At 35.5% G+C, this 19,681-nt stretch overlaps 1 protein-coding gene across 6 annotated transcripts in view; it reads left to right on the plus strand.

Moving 5' to 3' along the window:
- Window positions 1-19,681, plus strand: part of KDM4C (lysine demethylase 4C) — a 275,814-nt gene that overhangs the window by 238,254 nt on the left and 17,879 nt on the right. For 5 of the 6 annotated variants that reach the window (XM_038170513.2, XM_038170514.2, XM_072030962.1 and 2 more), the window contains 2 exons: window positions 8,238-8,423; window positions 12,076-12,246. In XM_038170513.2, coding sequence (XP_038026441.1) covers window positions 8,238-8,423; window positions 12,076-12,246 — 357 coding nt within the window. Of the gene's footprint in view, window positions 1-8,237; window positions 8,424-12,075; window positions 12,247-19,681 lie in introns of those variants that run through there. The other variant, XR_011805754.1, reaches the window with a different exon arrangement.

Raw genomic sequence — 19,681 nt, forward strand, 5'->3', positions numbered from 1 at the left:
AGGTATAGTGTTAACATCAGTTTTGCTAAGAAATAGATTTTGGCTTTTGGCTGAAGGCTTCAGGAATAATCTTTTATTTGTAAGCTAAGAATTCCCCCAAGACTTTCAGAACTGAAAAAAAAAATAATTTCTGTGAGTTGATGCTGAACGTGCTTAAGTTCTGTGTGCCCTGACCCCTTCCTGAAATTAAAACAAACAAACAAACAAACAAAAAAACAATAGCTCCAAAGACCCAAGTTCCTCCACGCTTTTTCCCCAGCTTTGTCTTACAAACACTTTGTCTGCGTTTGTATGTTATTGTTAATACCTGGACATAGCATGACACAGTTCAAGCTACTGTAGGGGTGCCAGGTGGTTCCTAGCCAGTGGCATAACCTCACTTAACTGCCTTACTTATCCCTCTTGTCTAATAGTGTATTCTGTCCACAACCGCTTCTCTTCGACAGAAAACAACTTGACAAGCAGCTGCGTCCTCATTCAGTGTGCTTCACAAGCACAATATTTTCCTTCCCAGAGGCACAATGCATTCACCTACATAATTGGCCATGACCCCTGCTTGCCCAGAGGATTTATAGTGAAGTCCATTCTCATTTTCTAATCTTTTAAGACACAAAGCAGCACGTTACTGTCATGCTAGTAGGTAGATTAAATTTTGATATGTGTACTTGTATTGTCATCAAAGGTTTCTGTTTGAGCTTGACAAGATTTTTGTTTCTGAACATTTGAGCATACGTCTTAAATGCTATAGGATTGTCTCTAGTGTATTTTGTTGTGTCTGGGGAAGGGGAGAGAATATCTTTTTGGTTTATTGGTATCGGCTTACAGACTAGCTATCCTCAGAAGGTTGGAGAGTTTATTATATAAGAGATGGCAATACCTTTATTTTGATAACAACTTTCTTTTCATTTTTTCATTTCAGTAAATTGCTTCCAGGATATTGCTAAGAATATAATCCTTTCAATGCCACATCTCAGTGTTCTAATTTTATCTGCTCTCTTATTAAAATGTTAAATTCTTTGTGTGTGCCTGTATGTATTCATATGAAGTATTATAAAACAAGCCATGCAGAAACAGTGATCTTCTCTGCACTGAGTATAAATAATGATACTGCTTTTCAGATCTATGCTTTGCATTAAATGACAACTCATGAAGAGGTGGAGCCTGCAGTCTTCTAGAGTAATTTACTCATTGTTTGCATACTGAGGTAGCAAGTTCTGTGTGCCTTCTATAATTCTTTACTTTGTGTTGTTATGTTCTGTGTCTTTTGAAACCTATTTAACACAGAATCTGTCACTAGAATTTATCTTAACTCTAATGATCCTGCATGAGGAAAGATGGAATTGGCTTTGCAGAAGAAGACCTGGGGGTCATGGTGGACAAAGAGTTGAACAAAAATGCTGTTTCGGCGAAGAAGGCCAAATGCATCCTGGGCTTTATTTGTAAGACTAGCCAGAAGGCCCAGGTGACTGGTCTGCTTTTACCTCTAATTTGGTGCTCGTAAAATGCATCTCGTAAGGTGCAACTAGTCTTCCTATTACAGGAATGATATTGCCATATTGGAGCAAACCCAATGAAAGACCACTGAGATGGCAAGGGCTGGAGCACAGGAGAGGTGTGCGGAGAGGCTGAAAAAATGGTCTGTTCAGCATGAGGAGACAAGAAACCTTTCTGCAGAGATCTTACTGCTGTAGTAGAATACTGGAAATAAATACAAAGCTTACTTCCCTAGACTAGATATGGCCTTAGGTGGTGAGCAGTGCTGTGCAGGCAACAATTGGAGCTCTAACAAGGTCTTTTATTTCTTCCTCTTTGCCTCATAAGACTCACCTTTAACCTGTTAAGGAGATTACATAGGATGTCACAAGAACATAAACCTTATCAGGTACTTCTTAAAACAGAAACTTCTTCACAAAGTGTTTTGTTTTATTTGATTGCTTTTCTTTGTCTTTTAACTTGCAGTGCAAGGAATCTTTCATTACAATCATACAGTGTGCTTCAGAAGATCTAAGCGTTTTTTTTTATTATTATTATTATTTTTTAATTCTACACTGTAAACATGTCTTTGCTATTGCTACAAAGTATGATGCTATTGACACTTCATTAATTCTATCAAAACAGTAGATTTATACTGTACCTATTCATACTTCTGTCAAAACCTGATAATATTTTATCATCTCTTTAAACTGTATATTAAAGCAATATGTACATTTGGCTAATGTCAAGATCTTTTCATGTTTCAATCAAAAGTAAGCAAGATAATTTCAAAGCCACGACTTACAAGTTCACTCATTCAGAGTGGACCTAAAACCTACATTATTTCAAAGGTATTAGAAAATAGTTGTTTCTTACTGATGCTGATGCATAAGTGTGATGTTTACTTCTCTGCTAGAAAGTATGATTAACAGAATTTCACCTATATTTAGAGAATGTCTATTGTCCTTAATTTGCTATGCCTTCATGCTATGGGAAGACTTGCTGAGAAGTAGGAAATTGCAAATCACTTTCTTCAATCATTTTTTTGTTGTTGTTGTTTGTTTGATTCCCCCCCCCCCGTAAGGTACTGGTTGTTAACTTTGAAATACCAGAGGGCTGCAAAATAGTCTCTTGATACTTTATCTAACAACGTTCTTGGTTAATTGTAATGTAATTGTCTAAAACTGTTAAACGAGAAGTGGAATAGATGATGATCTAAGGAACTCTTTCTGATTCTAAGCTCTGTCAGTTTCATAGCTGAAGTATTCAGCATGGTTTAGATTAATCAGGAATAAAGGGAAACATAAAAAGAAAAAAGTAATGAGCTTGTTTCCATAGAAACACACTATCTGCCAAAATTAAGTGCTGACTTTGTATTCTGAAAGATGGTTGTGCAGAAAATATGTGCTCAGTGATCTGCAGATAATGTGTCAAATGTTTTCATACTATGTATCTTCTCATTGCATAGTGCCTCCTTAACAAATCTTGGTGCTAGTACCTCCTAGCCAACCCTTCCAATAAGACTAGACTGTAGTCTTTGCTTGGCTCCAACCCATATTATGCTTTTGGACGGGAGAAAGAAAAAATTAGTTTATCCGTGCATATTACACTGTACATGTATTTCAAGTTGCAACAGTTGACAAGCTGGTGATATAATACTTCTCTCAGTATTCTCTGTGAAATCTTTGCTCTGTTAAAACCTATGGGTACTTTATTTTGGTTACAGTAGGAACAACATTTCAAACATTGAATGCGATCATGCACAACAGCAATGCTGTTTGTATGGTGATATAAATTCTGAAGCAAAGCTTCATTACAAAATGCTAAAGAAGATCTCACAGAAAGAAAAAAATCACCTGTGATTTTTACTAAGTTCCTAAACTTTACAGTGGTGTTTCTTTCTTAGTCTTTGTTTCCAATAATACCTAAAAGGCCAAAATTGCCAGCTAAATGAAAGAGAATGAGACTATGCAATTCAGTTACTGACCAGCGGACAATAACCACCTGCAGCAGTAGAAAAGAAGATCTTATGGGTTGATTTTTAATAATACTAAGAAATTTAATTTTAATAATTTTAGAGGCTCTCTCAAAATTGCTTCTCTTTGTGGAGTTTAATGCTTTACTACTGTGAGCTTTTCCATATAAATCATTCCGTATTGTTTCTTGATATCTAGCCCTGACTTTCTTCCACAACTATCGGCTTGTACTTGCTTTCATAAGTCCTTGCTTCAGAAAGCAGTTTTGCTGTATTTAATACATCTTCCTATTAGGGTCTAGAATTTGGTTTTGTAAATATTACTCTATTTGAGGGAAGCAATGTCAAATTATTTATATAAAAATGCATAAAGATTATTATGAGAGCTATCAGTGGTCTTTTACAAAACGCTGCCATTCAGTTTTCTCAGAGTTCTTTAAAATCCATGCTTTTTATATAATTGCAACTTATTAATATTAAAGAGCTCTTCCATGATTATGAAATCCATTTGTGACAGAATATTTTTTCACTTTGGGGGCAAAATAGGTCATTTCACCATCTAGAAAATTACAGTGCATTGTTCTGTCCTATATTCTTAATCTCCAGTTATATAAACAATTTTATTTATTCCCCAATTCATTTTGCATCTGGATCTCTGATTAAGATTGATTCTGAGCCTCTTCCCCCATTGTCTCTTTATCTTTGCAACTGATGATTCCCATTCTTCTCTCAGAATTTTGATGTTTCTCCCTTTGCCACTTTATTATTATCTTTTCTTTATTTCATTTTTCTTTTTTATGTTTTTAAACAAAAAAGAACAAAACAAAACATTTATAGTATTTGTTTTTGTCATGAATGATCATATGCTGGTCATTCTTACATATATATGTACATGTATATGTATATGCATATATAAGAATGGGAGAAAAAGGTGATAAAATCCATTTGAATTCATATTCAATAAAGTCCCAAACAAGGGTATAAGAAATACATTCCTAGTTAGAAGTTACGGAGGGAAAGACTTGGTGAAATGGGTCAGACATAGCACAGTTCAATTTACTACTAACAGCTAAAATACACAGTTTGGTATGTAGCTCAGCTAAGGTTCCTAAAAACTATGCAAAGCAGATTTTTATAGTTTCATCTGGTTTTAATTAATGAAATACATTCGATCAACTGTTTGACTTTTATTTTTAAAGATGAAGGAGCTTTGTCTTGTATCTCTGAATGGGAAAATGCTGCCTGATGCAGTTGTAGAAGTTGTGAATTCGTAAATGTTGTATAAATGCCTTTTATCTATACATATATATACTTCTTGAAATTCATGTCCAGGATTGAGACTCATTGTAAAGCTAACATACATCAGCATCATGACCTTCAGCGTTGTACAAAGGACAGAGCATCTTAGAAGTAATAAGAAATGCTTCATTATTTATCAAACTTGATTATTTTTGTACTACATGAAAGAGGACTGTTATTCAGAATTTTTCTGGTATTTCTGGTAAATGTAAGAAGAAATAGGATTTTTTTTGTTGTTCTGCATGTACAGTAACTTCCCTGTTCATATCTGTGATCCTAATTTTTTTGATACCTAAAGGAAAAATAAGAGCATTCTACAGAAGACGAATGTGTGTTTGGAGTTAGCTGATGTAACAACTACCTTCCATGTATTTGGCACTGAGATGGATTCATTTCGTTGTTGAAACACAGGAAACATTTTCACTTACTTACTGTGTGGCTTGAAGTCTGCATTCATGTAATTACTTATGCCAAGTAGTATTCCTTTTATATAAACAGTTAATCTGAAATACTGTAGTTTTGCACCAGCATGACATAATACAGAATATAGCCAATGGTTATTTGACAGTTTATTGTATTTTCTTTTTTTTTCCTCTCTCTTTTTTTTTTTCTTTTTCTTTTTTTCCCAGTATTTTCAAATTGCAACTCTGCAAAGTAATTTGGGAAATTAGTTTTCCTACAATATGTCAGTTTGTCTGATGATTTCTTTTTAAGTTAACATGGACTGGAAAACAGAAAACTTGGACTCTGTTACTGAGAGGGATGGAATTTTGTTCCAATTTCTGTGGATTTGGCCATTTCATTAAATCTGGTAGCTCTTCACTTTTCCCAGCTGCACTTCGAGCTTGCCTTAAGCAGTCTTCTCTGACTGTCCCCGTATTTTCCCCAGCTTCTGCACTTCTCATAGATACTAAATTGTAAAATATTAAAGCGAAAGAACAATTGTACATGTATGCATGTATTTGTAATTCCATTTTTTTCTGAAGCATTACCCTTGTAATGTAATATTTTAATTTCTGCACCTCTGAACTTTTCATGATACTGTAGAAGTACATGGAACAAACATAGAAGCACTTTCTAACATTCGTATACTTGCTGCCTTGCACACATGCAGCCAGTTATTTAAGGAGACCATCATTTCCAGCTGTTACATACTTACCTAAGTTACTGCTAGTTTACCTATACTTTCCTGTTTTATTTACCTTTTCGCCATTCTCTGAATTTTGTTTGAACTGCATTCTTTTTGTTGTTTTTCAATCAGAATGTGTAGCCATTTCTGTGGATAACACTAAGATTTAGAATTTTCAATGCTCATGTGTGTTTCCTACTCAGTCTTTCCTTCTTATTTTGGTCAAGCTGACTGGTGAATACATGTGAAAAAGCATTCAAATTGAGCCATATATTTGCATGAGCTCAGTGCCTAGACATTAAATATAATAGATTGTGGTTCTGTTTTATTTCTGGAACTCCCAATTAACTGTGTACTGAATATGTATTTACAAAAATATCCCTAAGATCCATCAAGAAACAGTTTCTTTATTTATCTGAATATGGTTTCGTGTATGTGAATACAAACACACAATGTGATTGATACCAGCATTATCAGATAAACCTCTAGAACATTTATTGGGTGAAATCATCTTTACCTCATACTAGTCTTTCAGGCATAATGCTGCTACAGCAGACTGAGCTAGGTTTTGGCCCCTTTTGTGAATGAAGACAAAAAACATAACTAAGTTCCAGATGACAGATGCTTCTTTTATCATAGAATCGTGTAATCATGGAATCATTTAGGTTGGAAAAGAACTCCAAGATCATTGAGTCCAAACTTTAACCTAACACTGCCAAGTCCACTATTAAGCCATGTCACTGAGCTCTACGTCTATACGTTTGTGCAAAGCCATTCAGTCCTGTTGGCTTTCAGGGGCTGGACACAAAAGCAGAATTTGAAGAGCTTTTTTCTGTTCAAAGTGATGCATGAACTAGAACCCTGAATGGCTGATGAACTTGGCAGGGCTAGCACTTGAAGAAATCATTATATCACTCACAAACTGACTGCCAGAAGCCATTGAAATATAAGTTCTGACTGCTACAATGAAATTTCTGCAGATTTCCTTCAGAATATAGAAATCGATAATCAACAAAACAAAATTTCTGGTAGCCTGGAAAGAAGAATTTGATGTGAGTTAATGTGAAATATATTGATTTATTAATTATACAGTAAGAAATAAATCAAAATTATTCTTACTCCTGTTCCCAGAGCAGGCAGGCAAAATCAGTGACTAAAAAAATTAGAACAAATGGAAGGAATCTCTGCTTCCACAGCATGTATTTAACTTACTGAATTTACTGTTTCTGTATCAAGTAAAATCCTATGGCTATACTCTATAATAGCTGAGACAATTTTATGATCTTCAATAACAATTGCTAACATTGTTTTGTAGTCTGTGGTGAGAATTATCAGAAATTAAGTCCCGTATGTGATACAACACAGTTTTTGTTTAGTTGTTGTTGTTTTAATAGTATGGTGGGCTAATTTCCCAGGCCTAGTTAATGGCTCTGCTTAGGGCTCTTTGTGTGTTTCATAGAAGCCCTGTACTTACAAAAGCCTTGAAGCAGAACCATGAAGAAATCTGAATCACAGGAACACAGAATAGATACTGTATTTTGATGTACTCTCCATACTGGGAGAATGAATAAATGTGGAATGTCTTGGCACTGGTAAGGCTTTTGACATAATGTTTTTATAAATTAAGTGGAGGAATATGGCCTACTCTATTACCTTTATATGAAATACACAATCAATAAAAAACAGACTGGAAAAAGTGAAAACGGACATAGGAACATCCTTCATCTGTGGAAATATGCAATGGCATGAGCTAAAGCATTTCTAACTTTGAGAAGAAGTAACCACTGTAACAGGTTATCTGAAGATGTTGCGGAAACCTTTGTATGAATATGTTGGATTACCCATCTCCCAAAGCCTGTGTAGGTATAGATTCAGTCCAACTTCAAAGCAGGAGGCTGGGTTAAATGATATCTGGAAGTCATATCTAGCCCTGCATTTTTGTGGGAATACTCTATTTCTGAGTCTTGCTGTTACTTTGTGCAGAATTATATATAGGTTTTCATATTTACATACTGTAGGAAGAGCAGGTTAATTTTCAGATTAGTGTATGGAATTTGGAATTCGAAATTAAGCTTCTATGTAGTTATCTATATATCATTTTTCTTAGCTTAGCATCAAAACAGGTTGTCCTTACATTTACATAAAAAGAAACAAATATAAATTATATCTAATCATTAGCATACTACAATATTAGCATACAGTTCATAAATGTTTATTCTTTTGTGACACATGGTATGAGGTATAAAATGTGAACAGTGAAGCACAAATAAGTTTTCAGTCCTGGAGATACATGCAGATGTCAGTGGAACTGTGGTAGTATGGTTAAAAAAAAAAATTATTTTTTTTTTTTTGCTTCTACAGAAATGTATTTTCTGCAGACAGAGAGTTAAGAAAATTTCTGGTGCCTGCATTCAGTGTTCTTATGGACGCTGTCCAGCTTCCTTCCATGTAACCTGTGCCCATGCTGCAGGAGTGCTGATGGAACCTGACGACTGGCCGTATGTTGTCTACATTACATGTTGCAGGCACAAGATCAACCAAAATGTGGTAAGGAATTTGTTTAATGATTCGTAAGCAAACAGAATTACAGAATTAAAATACGTTTCTGGAGGAAATGGAAGAAAGAGTCCACACCATGAATAATATCTCTATCATATTTCCGTACATAACAAACTACATGTATTACATCTCGAAGTTTTTTTTCTTATGCTATTACCAGGGAGAAATATTATTTGATATGCCTAACGTATTTTTGCATTAGAGTCATTGTTGAGTGTTTTGTTTTGGCAGCAGAACAAGTCTCTGAGTTCGCTGTTTTGTTAACTTCAAATGTATAACAAATACCCAGATCACAGTGTCTTTCAAATACTCACAGATACTGGGTGATAAAGGACATGGTGTATATGTAAGTTCTTTGTACCACAGCCAAACAATGTCTTACAAATAACCAATTACAATCATTCTGTCATCTGGCAAAGCAACACTGTTATGTCAGGAATAATCATATTATTACTGTTTCTTTTCATTTGTAGCCTATGCTGACGAAACCTTTAATTTTAGATGAGACACATGAAGAATTTGTTTTAACTGTCTTGTAGGTTTTAATATCTTTTATCCCAACAAATTGTTACTGTCTCAGTTAAGGGAGAACTCTTGCCATTTATCTTGGGCTTTTAAAAGTGTATTTCGCTTCCTAGCAAACTAGAAGAAATTCAAGCGGTCTTATTAAGGAAATAACTTGATAAGTTAGTCAAGTCGAGAATTCTCAAGTTGCAAACTTTTTATTTGAACATGATTTTTATCTCCTTTTCCATGAAAAGTGAAAGAAACACAGGTAATATCTATATAATGTATGTCTTTCTTTCAAGAGTCTGTCTGAATTTCAGTCTGCTGGTGGTTCATAAAAAGGCAAACAAATTTTGTGTCCCCATTTAAAACTCCTCCAGAAATGTTATGCATTTTAAAGATTTTTGCTTTCCAAAAAAAGTGAACATGTGACACCAGTACACTTCGCATGGTTGTTATTCATATATTGTTGTTCATGTATTTTCTATGAAGATGAGTTTGGTTCATGTCTGTTGTATCTGTTGATGATACAGCTTCAGAAATAACAAGTAAGTTTGCTAGCAGAAAAGTTGTTTTCTGCAGAATGGTTTTAAATATTCCTGCTGCACTCTGTATTATTTTGTTTGTGTGAATTGTAGTGTAGTATGCAAGTAAGGCTCTGTGATTAGCTACCTACAGATAGTAGGTCATGTGGGTTTTTTTTTTGGATTTTTCCTCTTTGACCGTGTTCATTTCTGGTCATGAAATACAACACTCACATCTTTTTGTCATCAAATTGCCAGAACTACAATTGAGAATGGGTGCGCCAGATGGGTTTGTTTTGATTAAAACTCCCTTATTCTCAAGAAAATGAGAAAAAGAAGTTATATGCAACAATACTAATGGAAAAAAAAAAAACAAAAAACTAAGAATCCATAATGATTAGCAAAAACATAACCGTGGGTGATATTTTATTTCAAAAGTGTGATCAGAAGTATCAACAAGGCAGGCCCAGTTACTTGCATTTAGAAAGTCTTTAGAAAGGGCAGTTGGGGTAGGAATTACAAAAAATCCGCTGTTACATGTTTTTGAGCTGTTTTAAATCATTTTGTGTTATTATTGGCCAGTTTGTACCTTTGTGGTATACAGTGTATGAAAGGATGCTGTCAAGTGGAAACTGGAGATCCTTTTTCCATTGAATTATGAGAATGCAGTGGTCGTTCCTTGATATTGTCTGCTAACTACTGCCAGCCTCTTAATATTTTCAAAAGTCTAAAAACATGACATACGAAGGAAATATTACTCAAAAATCATAAATTAGCATTTTTTTTTGAAATGTCATGCATCATTTCAATGCCCAAATTGCAGTTCAGAGGAATAAGCTTAAAATTATGAAATTATTTATCTTTGTCAAACAAATATTTATTATATTTAGAAAGAAATTTTAAAGATCTTCCATTAAAAACTGTAGTCAGATGACATTTCTAGATAGATATGCATTAGGTGCCTATTTCAGGATAGCTATTTATTATGATTTTATATCCATTAGTTTATGTGTATTATTTAACAAGATTTTGTGTCCTGACATACAGAACATGCAGGGAAAAGTCATTTTCACATGCAGAAGGAGAGGTTAACCTTTTTTCCATTGTATCTGGTTGTTTTCTGTACTTCTGCTGCTATCTTAGTTCATTGTTAGTATAGGTACTGCTAAAAAAAATCATGCTTTTTAAACTACAGCTTTCTCAATAATCTGATAACTACCACAGCTGTTTCTTTAATCTGATAGACTCCGTTACATAACAGCTGTCCTTTCTGATCAAAACTGACATTCTTAACATCAATAAATTCTTAGGATTTTCTGACAGGAAATGTCCTCTGGGACATGCAATCAATTGTAGAGTGTGCTTGTCAATATTTTTTCTGGAAAATAAATCAAGAATCCTATCAAGGCAACATACTAAAAATAATCTTCTCCTTGAACTAGGATGCATTTCTGTTTCATCCTTTGTTTTTGTAATGAACTACGACATTTCTTCTCTGAAAATTTTATCATTAAATGACTGTATTGTCTATTAAAATATTATGTTATGCTTATTCACCAACTCAGAAGAGTTCAATTTTCAGACTTCAGAAACATTTAAACCTTGTAATAGGGGTATTTCTTCTTGGAATTCTGTGGTGTAATCTCAAACTTCTGCTTTCTGTTATCTCATGGAAGTAATTCAGTTAATACTCTCCAGTTCTGTTTGGTTTTGTTGTTGTTTTGTTTTGTTTTTCAAATAAGTGAATAGACTAAAGTAAAAAATTATCTAGTAAAGTCTTATTAGGATAAGAAGCTCTTGATTTTATTTTTCCAGGTGAAGAAGGTTGCCTTTGAAGTGGGAAGTTCATGGGTATACATTAGTTGGGTGTTGATGTGGAACAGCTGTCAGCATCATGTGAGCTTCTGAGCATTTGCTGACTTAGAAAGTTCTATTCTTTTTTTTTTTTTTTTCATAGAAACTGTTAAGCAGTTACTGGTGTAGAATTTTTGCATAGTTTAACAACCCTGGTACACTTCTGATTGACATAACTAGCTGTATGGAATGCAAAGTGAAAAAAAAAATACTGTTACTAATATAGTAGATAAGTGAGTGATGAGGAATGAATCAATGCTATCTGAAGTCTTAAAGCAAATGTTTAGCACAGCCTTAGCTAAGAACGTACTCAGATACACTGCTGTAGACAGCTCTGACAAGAACCGGATATGCATTAAATTATGTCATCCCAGACAGCAAAATACAAATTATGAAAAACCATATCAAAATCCAGTACTTGAAAACCCCACCTTTTAAAACATTACAAAACCATTGTCTAAGTTCACCATGTGCTCTCCTCAAACACATGCTCCACTGTCAAATGGTTTGAAGGCATCAAATGCAAAAATATTTTTGAGTGCTGTAATTTCTTATTCTTGAGATGCTGTTTGTTTTCACATAAAATGCAAAAATTTTGAGTGTAAAACAAATTTGTGTGATCATGACTGTGAGGAACAGTTTTGTGTTTGAAGATTTTCTACTGAGCAGTGAATTGTTATCGATTCAGCTTTAAAATAGATACAATTCTGATTAATCAACTGGTATTTTAAAATTTTTCTTTCCATTTTTTCAAGAGAACTAAAGCATGTGAGAAGTCCATTACAGTTGGGCAGACAGTCATAACGAAACACAGAAATACACGATACTATAGCTGCAGAGTCATAGGAGTGACATCTCAGCTTTTCTATGAAGTTATGTTTGATGATGGCTCTTTCAGTCGAGATACTTTTCCTGAAGACATCGTGGTAAGTACTTTCTCAGATACCTGTTCCCTTTTTTATCTTTTTGTTTTGAGGGGGTTGGGGAGGGGTGTTAGGTAGTTTCTGAAAATTAGAGAGTTGGAACATCTTGAACTATGACCTTGAAGAGGTTATGTCTTAATATTTGGTTCATGTTTGTTACTTTTGCTGCTGAGATTGGTTATTTTCTAATGGGCTTTGAAACAGTGGTTGTTCTAATTAGTCTTTGCCATTTGACCAAATGTATCAGAAGTAATCTTACAAAGCCTTTTAATTAAATAAGAAATATGTATTTAATAAAGGATATGAGAGAGGGAGTTCCATGTATCCTTATCTGTCTCTCAGAGATAACTTGTAAAAATTCCTTATTGAATAGAAAAATCCTAATGTAATGGGAAGAATAGCTCTCATGAATATGTTATAACAACTTGTTTACACCTTCTGGTGTTTAGTTTGTGAGATTACATTATTAATGATAAAAATCATTGGGGAGGAGAATGTGTAATTTATTGCATTCCCAAAAAGCAATCGAGATTTTGATTTCCCTTATGCACTTACATAAACTACCATGTTTTTCAGAACTGTTACGGACCACACTGTGCACTTAGCGTATATGAACAAAATTTGCAGACAATTGAGGAAGCGTTCTGTTTCCCTCCATATTTAGAATGAAGAGATTGGATCGTAACCTTTGTTCTGTTCATCAGACGTTGCATGATGTTTGTGTCACAACATGACTAATCTTTTTTAACCTTCATGCTCCTCTGAGGGTACTTTGTGCTGAGCTGATTTTTTGGTGTACCTCCTGCTAATTATCTCTAGAAGTTAGAGCCTCCAGGGAGCACTGGCATGCAGAAGTGCTGTGTGTTTCAGGACCAGTTTTCACTTAGCCCCATGTCCTGCGCTGTATGCAGAAGGGGAGAGTCTGGCATACACATAAGAATATATACTTTGTTAATATATGCTCCAGGGGCACAACCCCTAGGAGCATTCCCTATTTTTTTTCTGTAAAAATGTCTTTGAGCTGTTCTGTTTTCTGAAGCCCTAATGTTTTCCTGGAAGTAGCTTTAGCAGACAGATATCATCAGTGGAAAGTATACTGTTGTTCTTAGGAGCTTCCTAGTTGTTGAAAAGTCTGATGCCTTTTAAAAATAAAGCATTTGAAAGGGTACATTTCAGAGCGGTATATGGGGATTGAGCTGTTTACCTCCCACTGGTGTTAATAGAAAACAGTCAGCAAATCCCTGTTACATGTCTTTGAAAATTTATCCTTTAATTTGAAACAGTCTGAAAGGCTCTATTAATGATCAAAGGCATTTTGATTTAGGATGATCAAGATTTAAGCAAATGTGGCTATATTGTTATTAGAAACCCTTCTTTTGTGTATGCCTGCATCAAGGATCTGGTATGGCAGGGATGAGAAACTGCTTGCCACCCTAGTGCGGTAGTCTGATCCAGAGCTAAGACTAAATGTAATCAGGTCTGGATATGCCTCAGTGCTTCTCAGATAGTGGATGAACAACATATAATTGTTTGATGGAAACAGCAAACGAATTTCACGTTCCTTAGAGAAATCTTCTTGTGTTTTCATTAGATAATATACCTGCAGCAGTTACTGGAAAGGAAAAAAAAAATGTTTTTTCTTCTGCCTGGACTAAAACTTGCTAATCCATGCAATGTGCGTATCTGGTGTTAGTGCTGCTGGGAGGACTTATTCATCAAATCTGGTGTGAAAGCAATGTTGCTGCCTATTGAAGAACTTATTTTTCTAATCTGTTTTCACTTTTCAACTAGCTCACAAAGATAGCAGCAGCTTTCTGCTTTTCCACTATACACTGAATCCACTACATAATTTCAGCTCAGCTCACAATAGGCCACAGTTCCAATGTTCAGACACAGTGATTTATTTTTAAGGAGGAAAACAGGGAGCAGGGAAATTTCAGTCTTGAAGCTTCTTGAAACTGTTTGCATGTAAGCATTCAATAACTACCTAAACAGGGTATACATTGTTCCCTTCTCATACGTACTTTTCATGGTTTATGTTCACATTTGCTAAATGGATCAGGATTTGTTAGCTGTAGGTGTTAGATATATAGGTGCAGCTATATAGGTTCTTTCTATTTCAAGTTATTGCTTGGGTACTTTACTTGATTTCTACCTTGTCAGAATTTCTTAGAGTAATCACTCCTCAATTACAGTGTTTAAACCCATTAGATAGCTTTTTGATGTGCTAAGCAGTCAGCTTTCCCTCTACCCAGTGGGTGGGAGAGGGTGCAAAGAAGTGTATGGGTACATTTTTTTCTGAACAAAACAGCAGGACAACTTCCTCTGCAAGTTACAGAAAGACACCAATGAGGGGGATAGTATGTGATATTTTAAAAGAGGTGAGATGACAGCTTTAGTGGTTACCTTAACCATGCAAACACACAAGTGGGGAGTGCATACGCTGCAGTCCTGAGTAACTTCCACCAAACAACTAGCATGCCACTTGCTCCTTCTTGAAGGATTAATGCACTATAGCTTGTCACACAGCCCCTAGCTCAATACGAGGAGGAGTTATGTCTCACTCAACAGGACAGATGTCAGTTAGAATCTTGCAATCTGTAAGATTCTGCGTCAGGAAATGTCTCAGGTCTTTGGCCTGCTCAGGTAGGGAGAGCTTCTCACAGTTGTGTTTTTTTTAATACCTGATGGACATGTCTTCAGTGGTACAGCTAGGCAGTTTGCTCGAAATGAATATCCTCAGTCAGATTTATTTTGCTGGGAGTTTTATTTGTTTCTCTGTATATTGTGGCTGCCAACAATGTCTACCAGCAAGTGTAATTAAATGTACATGTATATACATACATGTATATATGTAACTTGGAATTAGAGCTAAGGATGCAGTTCTTCCCATATTACGTTACTCACATCTCAGCTAAAGAGGGAGGCCTTGCAGCATATCTGGTTGGAAAAAGAAAGGTCTCAACAATTTGTATTTATGTCAAGGAAGAAAAAAGATTGCAGAGTCAACATGCTTTGCTAAATGTGAGTGTGTGGGGAGGTCTGACTAAAGGAGAGGTGGGCACACCTCTCCTGAAATGATAGATGTTGTTTCAGGCCACTTGCCCTACCCTGGTTCACCCATAGCCAGTTTACACAAAATTTTTTGCTGTCATGGTTTCACCTTGTGGCTGTCAAGCAAAGTAGGTGAACAAAAATGAGGGCATTTACTCACGCTGCCATGACATACCCTACATTGTGTTTTAGCTTGCCATCAGGGGTATAAATTTAGGGATTCTTCTTTCACATGTTGAAGCTCACCTGTGGATTGTTACGCCCACAACCTGAAGTGGACTTTACTGATTAAAAGCAATATATTGAATACCATTGTAAATGCTGTTGTAGTTATGGAATGCGGCTGTAAACATCCCTTACAAGCAAGAGTATCATAAGAGATGAGGAAGTAAGATGACTATTAAAAGGCATTTGGGCATTTGGCATTAAAGGGCATACTATAAAATTAGTAAAAATGTAGTTTAAGACACTGCTTGAACTGGAGTGGGAATAAGCAGCAGGAACAAGAAATTTTTTTTTTTTTGCATGTATCAAACTGATCCGTCCAACACCTTGCTATTTTGTCTGTCACTGTTTCTTAACATACCCACAGTGACACCTGGAATCCTTAACAGAATTATGCTGATACTAATGTAAGTACCTTTTTTTGGGAGTAGAACCAAGAGAGCCTTCAGCATGAAGAGGACAGTGGAGATTAAGTTCCTTCTGTGTCTATCAATACTTTAAATTCACCACTGTCAGACAAGGGAGGAACAGGGCTATTTAGAAATCTGACAGCTAAAGTACATCATTGAAATTATCAAGAAAGCTACAACTTCTTACAATGTGCACCTAAATTTCACACAGCCAAAAATTATTATTCTCTGCTCTCTTTATAATAAAATGGAGCACATTTTAGTTACTAGTATTTGAAGAAAAACCTTACAGTATAATAGCAATATAATTTGAGAAGCTGTTTAAAAAATAAACCTTTTCTCAATCAGAGACTTTCTTTGCAGTCCTCTAGCTCAGTCCCTGCCAACAAATGCTCCCTTTATACCCTTGCAAACTTATGAAATGAAAACTTTAACAACTCATGACCCATACTCCAATGTATACATATACTGTGTGCATAGGCTTGCCAATGATCTTTTCTTTCTTGCTGATTAGGAACTCCCTGAGATTCTGAATGATCCTTGCTAGCCTAGATGTCTGCCAGGGGTTTGAAGCTGCATAGTTTGAAGCTGGAAGTTGCCCAAGACAAGGTGAACTAATTGCATTGTATAGGTGTAAGAGTAAGGCTGAATACAGATTGTCCCAAGGATATTATTGTAAGACTGTTGAGAGACAGAACAAATTTACTTCATCACCCTTTGACATATAGAACCAATGGGATTTATCTGGGCAGTTCTTCAAAAATTATTTCCTCCACAGGCAGACAGAAGGGAACATCAATTTAAAACTGCAATGTACCACTATGTAGGTGGGACTTTTTGCAACTGCAGGGAAGAAAAGGTAGTGCTTTGGGGGCCCTTGAGTGTCAGTGCTTAGGATATAGCTTCAAGAACAAAATCTTACTTCTTTACAAGAATTTCTCCCTAGTAACTTTATCTGTACGTGACTAGTGACTTTCACTGGTGCAATAAGGGCTGGAATATTTCAGAACAGTTTTTTGTTTTTTTTTTCATTTATTTCTAAAGTTGTTGGAAAATGAGGCTTTTGAAAGGAAATAACAATAAGGAAGATACCTAATGATCGGATGTCCAGAGTCAGAGCTAAAAGCTATGTCTATAGGAGTGTGGACTGATTGACTGGACACTTAATCAGCTTCTCAATTTCTGTATGTGTTAATACATGTGTGGCCACTGCTTTTGAAAAAACATACTGCTTGAACAATGGACCTTTGGAAATAGTAGGCTATCACATAAGTCTAAACAATACTTCAATATCTAGATATGAAAATAGAGGACTTGTTTCTGGCCCTGGTCATCTTGTAAGGATGCAGTTCTTTGACAATCTGTCCTGCAAATCAGAGTTGTGTAATTCGCCTATCAGCCTTGTCTGGCATTATAAATGACTAAACTCCTGACTGGTTTCAAGCAGTTTCTTTTCTGTATGCCTTCTTCTCTTTACCTCTTCTGACAACTGTTTTCTGCTTGTCTACCTGTTCAAATCAAAACCTTAAATAGTAGTGCACACTTGCTTCCTTGTATCTGTGAAGGATCCATTAGACTTCTGACAGAGAATAATAGATTATTGTTCATTTTATTATACTGACATGTAAATCTGTAGAGGATGGCTAAGGAAATGAGAATGTTTGAACTCATGCTCTCTCTGGGCAACCCACAGATACTTTGGGTGCACTTCAGTATCACCAGCACCAGCAATTTCTGAGAACGTAAAACAGAAAACAAAGCAATGGATTTTTGAAGGGAACAAGAGGATAGATTGTATTTGGTATAAATTTAGTCAAAAGGTTCTCAAAACTGGTTGCATGATGTGGGAAAATCGATCTAATGAATTAGGTGTAGCAACTTTTTTTTTTAAATTTCTGAACTGAGACAATGTTGAGTCTTTGAGCTAAATAATGCAATACTCGTACTGCACTCATACTGGGCTTGTACTTTTTTATTTTTTTTTTTCAGCATTATAAACTCACCTGATATGTAGGGGAGGTTACTACTCAGCAATTTGGCCAGTGTGAACATTAAAAGACACTTCTGAAAAATTCTGGAAAGCAAGTTTGAAAGCTGTGTGAATTGTCTCGGAGGGGGAAATTTGTGTTTCTTTTCCTTGTTAAATAGATTTGTAAAAATATATTCAGGATTTTGCATTCTTGTTTTGTTTAAAATATTTAAAAATAATGTGAAAATGTTAAAAATGTATATATGTTTTGAAGAACTGATTTTAATTTCACGTGAGCTGAGAAATTTAGTTTAGCATTGTTTTCTGAAATTGTGGAATTCAGTCAATTTGCAAGTGCTGATGCACAGAATGCTGTGCTTTACACATGCAAATCACTTTTTGTGTCTTCTGAATACTAACACAAATGAATTTTTGTTTTCAAAACTGTGGTCTTATTACGTTGAAATCAAACTTTTTTAAAAATAAAAGAAGTGTATTCAGGGTGGAGGCTTTCATTCCATCTTGTAACACTTGAAGCTGCAAAGCATTAAAATATGCAATAGCCTTACTGTAATCTGGAATTTGTTGTACAGTACTATACCGGTATTCATTTAACTGAGGTACTTTCACTTTACTCCATTGTGGAGAACAGAAGTGATTTTTCTTTGTTTTTTGCTTTTTCTTGTTTCCTGTTATACTAGAAAGAGTAGAAACATAGTAGATAAGCATAAAAATAAATGTAGGATAGATTAAGAGCAAATTAAACCCTCAAATGTAAGTATTATCTTTACACAATTTCCTGTGTATAATGTCCTTTCCACTTTATAATGGAATACTTCATGGAACCTTATCAATATAGATTTTACACGAGTTGAAGGTAATGTTTTCATAGCTCAGCGTTAGAAACAAAATGGAAGATAATCCATTACTTTGCAGTTTAAGATAAAATGGCTGATTTTGCAGTGAAGCAGCTGAGTGACAGAAATGTACTGAAATGCTTGTGTTTGCTAAGTGGGTGTACATTCATGTCCAGCACTGTGATGAACACACCCATGATGAGCACGTGCAGCGCAGTGAAAACTCTGGAGTCAGATTGGAACCACAGATGAAGTAGGAATGCTGGGAGTCGGGGAACAGCATTATTTTGCCTCCCAACTTTTTTTCAGTGGTAACCAAGAATTATAGTGTTTTCATACCTGGTAATTTACCCTATTTGCTATATATTTCAGTAGTAGGTTATTTTCAAACTTTCTGTGTGTGTTATACTGGGATGGGGAGAAAAGCTAGAGCAGTATATGAAGTGTTCATTGCGGTCCTCTGACTGCAGTAGATCTGCTAGGAACTTTAAATCTTCAGATTTTCATACACTGCATCTGACTGTGGGCTCCCTAGGAAGAAAGAGACATGGATCTACTGGAGAGTCCAACAAAAGGCCACAAATATGATTAAGGGACTGGAGACTCTCTACTGTAAGGGAAGGTTACAAGACCTGTGACTGTTGAGTTTGGAGAAAAGAAGTCTTGGGGGGGATCTTGTTCAGGGTGCAAAGAGGTCTGGGCTCTTTTTGGTGGTGCCCAGTGCTAGGACAAGAGGCGGTAGACACAAACTAAAACACAAGAGATGCCTCCTGAACATCAGGAAACATTTATTTTTTTATTTTTATTTTATTTTTTATTTTTACTTCAGGGTTGATTGTGAACTGCCACAGGCTGCCCAGAGAGATAGTGTAGTCTCCCTCCTTGGAGATCTTCAAAAGCTGCCTGGACATACATGGCCCTGG

The sequence above is a fragment of the Anas platyrhynchos genome, chromosome Z (genome assembly GCF_047663525.1).
Source record: "Anas platyrhynchos isolate ZD024472 breed Pekin duck chromosome Z, IASCAAS_PekinDuck_T2T, whole genome shotgun sequence".
Taxonomy (NCBI): domain Eukaryota; kingdom Metazoa; phylum Chordata; class Aves; order Anseriformes; family Anatidae; genus Anas; species Anas platyrhynchos.